Source organism: Myotis davidii, unplaced genomic scaffold (assembly GCF_000327345.1).
Source record: "Myotis davidii unplaced genomic scaffold, ASM32734v1 scaffold77, whole genome shotgun sequence".
NCBI classification, from domain to species: Eukaryota; Metazoa; Chordata; class Mammalia; order Chiroptera; family Vespertilionidae; genus Myotis; species Myotis davidii.
The window spans coordinates 5,190,920-5,201,435 of NW_006289713.1; the positions used below are offsets into that span (position 1 = coordinate 5,190,920).

The following is a 10,516-nucleotide window of genomic DNA, read 5'->3' on the forward strand; positions in this document are numbered from 1 at the left end:
GACTGACAGGGCTCTGAGAACCTCCCACTCCTCCCTTAGCACAGGCCGGGGGTCACTCAGGGCTGCTTGCTGCTCTTGCCCTCCAGGTCCTGCCCAGAAAGGTGGACCTGGGCCTCCCACACACAGCTGTTGTCTGGCTGAGGCCAGGCACTGTGACTCTGGAGGCCCAGGGGTGTGTGGAGGGGAGCCTGGGGGCGGCCCCTGCACCCTTAGGAAGCCCTGGGGCACCTACTCCCCCTGCCCTCATTAGAGAGGTATTTATTAACTTCTGCCGCTTCTGGCCATTGACTGAATTCTTGTCTACATTATCAGCTCATGTAAATTCATTATCCTAACAGCTGGGAATGAGCTCGGCTGCGTGAAGGCCAATGATGGATGAGGGCTGGGGGTTGGGGGCTGGGGGAGGCAGGGCCCGCTCCTCTCTGCCTTGTACAAGCTCTCTGGACACATCTGACTCGGCAGGAGAATGAGCTGGTTTCCGTGGCCTCCCGGGGCCTTCTCATTTGCATCACAGGCTGGTGTCTCTAGACCGGGCCTCCTGCCCCCCTCAGCTGTCCCCTCTCCACAGGAGGAAAAGAGCCAGCACAGCCAGACCCCCAGAGGCAAAATCCAACAGCTCCTGGGCCCCTTCAAGCCGCCAGGACCCCTCCAACCTTCTGAGCCCCAGCTCTCTGCCCCTCCCCGCCCCTCGGACCTTTCTAGGGCCGGCCCAACAGAGCCCAGAACCCATGTGCTTTCGCCAGAGGCTGAGGGCAGGCAGAGGGAAAGCCCCGGACTAGGAGCACCCACAGGTGACCAGGCCGCCACTCCACGGAGGGCGAGGGTCTGGAGAGGCAGGACGGCCCGCCCAGTCTTGGAGCCTGGGGGAGACGTTGGCCGCTGCTCCCTCTAACGAACTGTGGTGTCTTTAATCAATACTTGTTTCTCTCCTCTGCCTGCGTTTTTAACATGACCAGAAGCGGCACAAAGCTTAAAAAAAAAAGGGGTAAAAAAGAAAGGAAGAGCCTAGTGTGAGGGGCGGGCCTGCTGGAACACCCGGGGCATTTTCCTGGAACCCACCTTGCTCTGTGTTCTACAGAACAGACCCCGCGGGGGGGCACGCTGTCCCAGGCTCCCGGCAGCCTGGGTTAAAACGCGGAGGAGCCCCCACCCCCCACCATTGAACGGGCCCGGGCTCCTGCTCCCTCCACCGCCCCACAGTGGAGGAGCCTTATTAATCAGCACTCAGCCTCCCTCTCTCCCTCCCTCCCGGCCTCCCGTGGACCCCATAATTACCACTTCCTTTCATCCCTGCTCTTCCCGGCTCCAGACCTCAGGCCTGCTCCCTCCATGCTCTGTAATTACAAGCTAATAGCTGAGATGAATTTTCTGCTGGCTCCCGGTTCAAGCACCAATCCGCCCCTGCCCCTGACGGCTCCCCCTGGGGTAATTACACCCCGCGAGGCTGGGCCCAGCGGGGGCTTCACTTTCGGGCCGGTGCGCAATCTGGACTTGCATTCTCTAATCACCCCTCTTGGTAATTTTTCATTACCGCAGAAAGAAATGTTTGTGAACAAATAGAGGGCGTCCCCCCCTGGCTCGGGGCCCCTGTGCCCCCACCTAAAGGGGGATGCTTCTGCAGCCTTAAGGCCGGGGCACCCTGTACAGACCCAGGCAGGAGGCTGTGTGGTGCCATGTGATCTCAGGAGCATGAGTGGCTTCATAATAAATTCATTATTATATTTGCCTTCGGGTGTTCTGCGCTCACTCGCACGAAACAATTTTTCTTGGGGGTGGGGGAGGAGGCTGGGAGAGCGGGGGAAGGTCCTCTTGCTCCCGGATGCACAGGGGTGGCCTGCTGAGGCCTTCATGTTCCTTTTCTACTGAGGACACCCCCTCAGGCTGTAGGTGTCTAAGGGGATTGGGGCCTTTTTCTTGCCCTGAGTCCCGGACCTGGAATTACTCCCCAAGGCTAATGCCCTGAGTAGCTGGCAGGCTGAGCCAAGGCCCTCGGCGACTGCTGGGGCAGGGGAAGGCCCAGCAGATGGCCTGGATCCTGACCTGGAATGAGAGAGGACCCAGAGAACATAAGAGGGGGAGGAGGAAGAGGAAAGAAAGGAGGGGGAGGACGGAGGGGGAGGGGTGGGAGATGAGGGGAAGAGGGAGGGGGGAGAAAGGAGGGAGGTGGAGAGAGAAAAGGGAGGGAGGCCAGTCTGTGTGTCTGCATGGGACCCTGGCCCAGGAGTGAAATGAGTAACAAGGCCGTTAGTTCATTTTACAACAAGGTTGCCATCCTCCCTGTGGCGCAGACCTGTCACTCAGCAGCATTTATTAAGTCACTACAGATGCTGAAGGCAGGAGCTTGTGAGCAGACAGTGTCTGCCAGACCCTAATCAATGAGAATGGGAGCCCACCCCCAGGAGCAAGGCCACCCCCCCCCCCCAGAGCGGGCACCACAGGGTGAGCTGTTCGCAAAGCCAATTCTGGGGTCACCAGGGAACCGTGAGTGGGTTTGGCCCAGGCCCCGGGATGCCCTCCCAGCTGCAACAAATGGGGGTTGATGGGGGCAACATTTGAGCTTTCAGGAGAGACCCCTAGGGTGTCACTCAATGTGAGTGTACCCGTGGGAGGGGGGAGGAGAGGGGCGGGCAGAGGAGGGAAGGGCAGGGGAGGGAGGGGCAGATCCACAGGTCTCAGGCCCCAGGCGGCTTCACGGTGGGAGGAGTCCTGGGTAGGAGCCACAAAGTGGGCGGCAAGGACAGTGATGGGCACAGGGTGGGCGCCCAGGGCAGCCAGCTGACAGAGGCCTCCGAGGACAGCCTGGGGGTTGAGGTTCAAGGCCACAGATTACTGGGAGTCCCAGAGGTTCCGGTGGTGGAGGCGAAGGACGGAAGTCAGGCAACAGATGGCAGCGACATTTGACAGATTATTCTAAGCTGTTGCGTCTGGAGAAGCCTGGGCAGGACAGATGAAGGGCTCAGAGCAGCGCGGGGATGGCAGGGCCATCCTGGGAGGGGTGGGAAGCAGCAGAAACCAGCAGCCACTGGGGACTGGAAGGGCCTGAAGCCTCAAGGAAGAGAACAATAAAGATAAGAAAAAAGGCTGAGAGACCAGGTCATTGTCGCAGCCCAGCATCCTGAACCCCCGGGAGCCATTCCCTGACAACAGTTGCTCATTCTGGAACACTTTGCCCCGAGCATCAGCCACCCTCCATAATAAGGCCATGAAGAGACCCCAGCAGACAGGGGTCAGGCAAGCTGCCCAGAGTCACACCGCTGAACCCAGAGAGCCAAGAACTGACCCCAGTTGGCCCGATTCCCACCCGTCCATCATCCCTGCATCCAACGTGCTGGGTTCAGCGGTCCCAGGGCCAAGGAGCCCCCTACCGTGAGTGTATCCTGCCTCTTACCCCCACTCTACAGAGGGGTAAACCAAGGCTGGGAGAGAGAGAGCCACACCCTTGTCTAAGGTGGCATGCTCAGAGGCTGAGGAGCCGGGATGGGAACCCAGTTTTCCTTGCTGCTGAACTAGAATTGTCCTTTTAAAAATGAGAGGACACTGGAAAGGACCTCCCCCCGACCCCCAAACACACCGAGGGCAGACCCCAGTCCTGTGAGAGCGCCCACCTATGCCCTGCCCCCAGTTTACAGGTGGCACCAGTGAGAGTCAGAGATGACACAAAGCCAGGCAGTAAGATGAAGACCTGGCCGTGGGACCTCCCCCTCCCCCGACCCCCACGTTCCTGCCTCGATCCATGCTGGAGCCACAGAAGGCCTAGGACACAACCTGGCAGCGACCTGGTGTGAGCTTGTGGCACCTGAGCTAACCAGGCCACCTCCAAGCAGAGCCTCGCTCACAAAGGAGCCCTTTCAGTGACTCCGGAGGTGCGGAGTGCAGGAAGGGGGTGGGGGTGGGGGGTCAAAGGTGTCCAATGCGGATGAGAGGTCCCAAGGGAGAGGAACCCAACCTGGCCAGGAGGTGGACACTGAATGTCTCCCAGTTTCCACAGAGCTGCTGGCAGGCCAAGGCCAGCAGGTGGGGAAGCAGGCCAGGAGGGCAGGGGTCGGGGCCAGGTCCTCACTATAACCTCACTGGCCAGTCCCAGGCCCCCCACTTGTTGCTTTTTCCCTGCAGAGGAGGCTGGGCCCAGGAATCGGAGTTCAAACAGCTCCTGCCCGACCCTCTGAAAGAAGCCACGCTAGCGGAGAGAAGTGCGGCGTACCTGTCGGAACAGCACTGTGCCTCAATACTGAGTGCAGGCTGACAGACGCTGTCTGTGGCTGTGCGGGGCATTCTCCACCTGGCTCCCAGCCCTCAGGTGCTCAGTGGCAGAACAGGGGCCAGCACGCACACCAGCCACATCCTCACAGGTGACGAGACTCAACGTGGAAAAGGGTGCCGCCTGCATCCCTGTTCGGGCAGCTGGGAGCTTTAGAATCCCAACGACAGGCACCCCCAGGAGTGAGGCGGGGACTGGATCACTGGTTAGAAAACCAGCCAGAGATCCATTTGCTGCCTGACCCCCACCAGGCTTCTCAGCAGGGCCCTGTCAGGTCACTGAATGGCCAAGCCTCCGCTTCTAGTATTCCAGAGGCGGGGAGACCAGCCGGGAGAAGGCAGGGAAGCCAGCGGGCCTCCCTTTACCCACAGATCTTTTTTTATTTGGCCTGAAGTGATGTTGTTTAAGTGCAAATCAATGGAAAACATTTTAAAACAGAAAATTTCAAGTTAAAGTGAAGACTTCCAGTTTCTCTTGAAAAATCAGAAGCCACAAAACCATGACCTTGAGAGTGGCAGTTGTCCCTTGGTCTGTCCCTGGGTTTCCAGCTTGCCCGAGCCCCGGCCACTCCCCATCACCTCTGCTGGTCTGCCTGCTCAATGCCAGGCGGCCTCGCCAGCTCCGAAACCCTTCGTGGGCTCAGGCAATGAGCAGCATCTGGAGGAACTTAATACAATACAGCAGCCGGGACCCTCAGCTCACATGTCAACATCTGAATTCAATCCAGATTCGGGAGGAAGAGGTCATCACCTCCACCCTCAGCCTTGGGGGTGAGGGCCATCAGGCGGGAGGCCGTGATCCTGGCACGTGCCAAGCACAGGTGGGTGTCGCCTGAATCAAAGCCAGTTCACTCAGCCCGGCCAGCTCACTCAGCCCGGCCAGCATGGCTCAGTGGTTGAGCAACGACCTATGAACCAGGAGGTCACGGTTCGATTCCTGGTCATGTGTGGCACATGCCCGGGTTGTGAGCTCGATCCCCAGTGGGGGTCCTGCAGGAGGCAGCAAATCAATGATTCTCTCCCATCATTGATGTTTATATCTCTCTCTCCTCCCCTCCTATCTGAAATCAGTAAAGAAGAATATATATATTTTAAAGCCAGTTCATTCAAGCCAGGCCCGGACTCAAATTATAAAGTGGTTTTTGCTTTTGCCAAAAGATCCATTCTCAAGATGGTTTGCAGACCAGACCTCTCACCAGAAAAATACTCCTACTGAATTAATTCTGTATATAGTTTTACTAAGTTCACAGAAGCCCACCTGTAAACCCCATGGATATGTGAGGCATCCATGAACCCAGGTTACAGACTCCTATAACATGGATTCTTTACATATCACACCCCGAGTATTAACACCCTCTCCTAACATGTTCTGCCCAAACTGAGTGCATACAGGGTATCAAAGGTAAGTTTTCATGATGTTTCTTCACCTGGGCTCATCTACCATCTTCAAAGCCCTGGGTACTGTGCCCACATCAGTAACTGTCCCACTAAAGAAAAACCAAGTACCCTCTAGCCAAAACGGGCTGCGGAACAAGGCCACCAGGGCAAAGCTTGCATAACAGACACAAACGATGAGTTGTAAGCTCCTTAGTCCCAACTGTGCCACAGGCCCAGCAGGCTGGTCAGTCACCTTTTTCTGGCCACAACAGTCTGTCACCAGTTGCCAAGGTCTAAATAATTCTGGACTCCGCTCAAAAACAAACAAACACCCCCCTTTAGCTCCAACTGGGAACTTGTAAGGTTCCAGTAACACTGGCAGGATGTTCAGGTCCGAAAGCGGTCTCACAGGTGCCGCTCCAGGAGGTGTAACCAAATTCTCTCGGATCATGCCTCAGAGCTACCCAGTGCACCCCAAGACCTGCTGTGGATGCAAAAAAGGCCTCATGCACAGTACCTACTGGATGCAGGGTTTTCTTCCCCTCTTGGAATCCGTGGAGGCCCCAATTAGCCAGCATGGGGCAGGTCAATCAAGGTCTGGGGGACTGGCTGCGGGTGGGCAGGCAACGCATCCCCACAACTGCTCCGGGAGCACCTGGCAGCTTCCTCAAGCCTTCCCACCTGCTTCTCCTCTCCGAACCCGTGAACCTGCCCACGCGGGCTTGTGAGGGGCGTTGCCACCAATGGTACAGACACTGTTGGCAGCTGTGAAATGAAAGCTGAAATCCACGGAGGGCCCTGGCTGCAGAAACCCTGGCACCCCACTGACACCCCACCAGACACAGGACAGCCAGGGAGAGGAACACAGTTCTACCAGATCCAACTGGGGAACCAGCTAGTTAGTTAAAATGCACTCCCTGTGTCTGTCAAGGCTCAGGGTCTGGCATCCCCACTAAGGAGCCCTTCTTAGTCTTACAAAGTTCTGTAAGACATATATTTAGGCCTAACTTTTTGCAACAGGCTGTTTTCACTTATATGTTAAAAAAAAAAGAGGCCTGAGGGTCAGTCTCCAAAACACAACCTCAGCCCACACCTTGGCTCCCCACGAGGGCCCATGCAGGTTCCAGGAGAAATTCTCTAAGAGCCGGAGGCCGGGGGCAGAGTGGGGCCAACGTGGAGCCTCGGTTCTCTCCCCATACCCTGGTCAGGTGGCAGGGGATGATCAGAGCCCCTCATCCTCTGGGCAGAAGTCCCTCCAGTGTTCCCATCTGACCGGTTTGGGACACTAGTCAGTTTTCCCCGTATTCAACTTTGTGAGCACAGCAGCAGCCATGTCTAGTGAGTCCTCATATAGTAAAGTGAGTAGGGAAAAGCCACACATTATAGGCAAAAAAATTACAAAACTGCACTCAAAGAACAGGGGGAATTCGGTAGGATGAATCCACTCATCCCTTGGTTTTCCATTCTCTCTCTACTGCTACCAGCTGTCTGACTTCAGGCAGGAAGAGGAGCCCCATGGGACCCCCCATTTCTCCTAGCTAGTGGTTATGGGATGATCCTGACCTTGAAAGTCAGACCCATCTCAAGGGCAGATGAAACAGGGAGTGAGGCCACCACCTCCGGAGTACACACAACAGCCGGCACCTCTAGGGACAGAGAGGGACATGCCCACCCGGTCACTATATGCCGAGGACAACTCATTAACCCAGATCAAGACCTGCCCTGGCCTATACAGCCACACCCTGGGACTGCATCACACGAAGGCATTTGTCCCTCTAGTTACCAAAGGGCTGAGCGGCATGTCAGGGTGCCCAGGACCTCAGGAGTGAAGACTGCAGTTAGTACGAAGAGGTGCCTGCCTGCCCCTGCCGGCAGGCCTCCCCTCTTTGGCTTGACACACAGATTTCCCTTTGGACGGCTTAACCTGTCCCACATCAATACTGCCCTGACCAACACTCGTGGATCAATTTCTTTTATTGTTGCCGGTGGCCACAGACCTACGGTCGGAGCACAGGAAGGGCAGAGCTGGGGCAGGGGCAGTCACGTCAAAGAGTGCCTCCCTCCTCCCAGACCCAGGGTGCAACCACCAAGGTGGCTGGAAAAGGTATGTGTGCACGGGCACGTGTAAGCGTGTATGCACATGTATGGTTTTGAGACCCTAGCAGCAGGGGAGGCCCCAGTAGGGGCTTATTTGGCACCTTGAGCCTTTGGGTCTTGGTGGGAAAAGTGGCAGCAGCCCCTCCCTACTTCCAACACTGCAAGGTGCAGGATCAGGGGCACGGGTAGTCCCTGGGCCTCTTAAGTTAAAGTCCCAGGATAGTAGAGTCACGGAGGACGAGGATGAACTGTCAGCCCTCCACACTGGCAGACCTGAACCCATGAATGCAGAGAAGCCTCTATCCCCATCGTACAGATGGGACACAGCTGGGAGGATTGTTCCGGCAGGAGGGTCTATGTCATCATTTGTCCCTGCGGGATGCCCCCACCCAGCTCTGGCAGCCTCAAGGCCACTACAACGTGCAATTCCTCAGGCACACGTCAAGTTCTCCAGCTGGAGGAACCGGTTCCAGAATGAGAAGGCCTGGCCAGCACGCCAGACAGACACAGAAGCCACCCATCCAAATATAACTCTGCACTCGAAGGCCCTTTAAGAAAGGGTTCGGCTCACCTGGGCCAGGTAAGAAGCATTACCGTCAGGCTTTTACCTCTGGTTCATACAAAGGCCAGAGCCATCCAGTGACCTGGCAATGGGTTGTGGGTAATCAGAAGTCTCCATGCCCACTGTATTTTTCCACCGCCTCCCCTAGCTAAGCGAGGGTGCCTGGTCGCAAGGGGATGTTTGCTCTAGCTCACTGGATTGCCCCAATCGATTCTGGGGTAAAAAGGGCAGATTCTGGCTTCCCAGGTGAGAAACCACTTACGCCTCCCCAGAGCAGAAGGCCCTTGTAGCTCAGCTTCTGACCGCAGGCACCTGGGGCGGGGGCTTATAAATACAGACACCTGTGCCCCACCCCCTAAAAATTCAAGCCTAATTGGTCACAAGTCCAGCCTGGCCTGGGGTTCCCCAGGTGATTTTGAAGTGCAGCCAAGAATAAACACTCCTTTCTCAGTTAAAAGTCACCTGTCAGAAACCCCCAAACCCCACTGGAGCCCCACAAAGCCTCAGGTTCAACCAGCTCTCCTTTTTTTCCACAGATGCTTGCTTGCAAACCCTCTGCCTCCCCCTTACCGCCCTCCCACTTTCCTTTCAGTAGCTCCCCGCCCCGCCCCCCAACTTGAACTTGGGAACCTGCTCAGAGCACCAGGAAGGGAGGGCTGGGACAGGGACCCCTGGGATTTGGAGCTGACTGGAAAATTCCAGATAGAGAAGCAGCTTGAGCAAAGACATGGCCAGGACCACGAGTCTGAAGGCCTGTGGTTTCACCCGGCAGGCGCAAGCGAAAAGGCTGGTGGGGGCAGAAGCTGCAGACTGGAGATTAAAGTGCCCCAGGACAGTTCTGGCAGGTGTGCAAAGGGCCACCCTGGACACACTCCTGTTATCTGTCTGTACACCTCCCAGCAGCCAGTGCAGACTGGGCTCATAGGAGGCACTCGATAAATTCTCACCGACAACAACACTCTGAAACGTCATCTCCCGCCTGCGGCCTCAGCTGGGGAGAAAGACCAGCATGGGGAAGTGAAGCCAGCGACCCACATGCTTTCCGCAGAGGAGAGAAATTCAAGCTAGAAGGGTGGTTGGTCTTCAGCGCAGCGATCGCACTGAAATGTCACCCAAAATGTGGATCCCTGCAGGTTAAAAACACAGCTCTCCTGGCACCAGGGGAGGGGGCAGGTGGCCTCATGCAGCCCTGTGGCTTGGAGACTGCTGTGTTGCCATAACAGAGGCAATTAACGTGCTACCACCCAACCCCAGCCTGGTGTGGACTTCAAGTAACCCAGGCCGGGGATTCCAAGCCTTCAGATGGGGCCAGGAAAAACCGGCCTTGCTAGCTGACTCCACAAGCCCCTACGAGTTCCTGGGGCAAGGAGAGAGGCAGCAGCCACGTCTTGCTCACCTTCGTTCTTTTGGCAAAGTAGGTAGGAGCTGTCAGTACCACCCCTTGAGTAGGGGCCAGGGCCCAGAAGCCCCTCCTCTTTCAGAGCAGGGGAAGGGGAACACCTCAGAGCTGGGGAGGTCTCCAGCTTGGAGATGCAGGCCACAGGTCGGCCACAGAGAGGTGCTATATATGTAGACTCTGCTCTGGTTCATCTGGCCAGACATGCTGAGCCCAGAGGCAGGCGGCTTCTACTCTGAAACCACAAGGCTCTCTTCGACCTGTTTGTAGCTCCTGAACTTCCCCCAGAGACAGGGAAGTCATCGGCAGCTAGAGGCCTGCCCGAGCGGACAGTTTTGCAAAGGTCATTGGAGCTCCCAAAGGAGCCCAATTCTTGCTGTGAGCTCTGGTGCTGGCCCCCCTGTCCCCGGGCCTCAGTTTGCTCATCTGTCAGAGGACTGGTTCTAGGCCCAGTCTGTGCATTAGAGTCACCTGGGGAGCTTTGAGAACATCCCCTCTGGCTTAACTAGGCTTGGGGAGATGTGGTCACCAGCAGTTTTAGAAAACCAAGCTGGGGGATCTGTAAACCCTTTTCAACTCCGACAAGCTAGGATTCTGAAAGCTGTCGCCTACAGGTCAGGACGTGTGCTGTAGAGAACAGTCTGTTGCCTTGTTCGGAGCCTGGCCCCACAGATATGACTGTGACTGGAACCAGGACAGGCCGCCTAAGGCGGGGCTGACCCCAGGGCTCACAGAAAGAAAACCACCAAGTGTCAAAACTCTGGCTGGTCCTAGCTGCCCCCTTTCCCCCCCTTGCTGCAGCCTCCTCCTTCCAGACAAAGCGACAA

General features: G+C 56.8%; 1 protein-coding gene across 8 annotated transcripts in view; it reads right to left on the minus strand.

Annotated features, from left to right (window-relative positions):
* Positions 1-10,516, minus strand: part of GSE1 (Gse1 coiled-coil protein) — a 436,931-nt gene that overhangs the window by 42,453 nt on the left and 383,962 nt on the right. Inside the window, exon 1 of one of the 8 annotated variants that reach the window (XM_015562981.1) lies at positions 1,276-1,363. The exons of the other annotated variants lie outside the window; for them this stretch is intronic. Within the exon in view, the coding sequence (XP_015418467.1) occupies positions 1,276-1,288 (13 nt within the window). The 5' untranslated portion in view covers positions 1,289-1,363. Of the gene's footprint in view, positions 1-1,275; positions 1,364-10,516 lie in introns of those variants that run through there. 8 annotated transcript variants of the gene reach the window in all.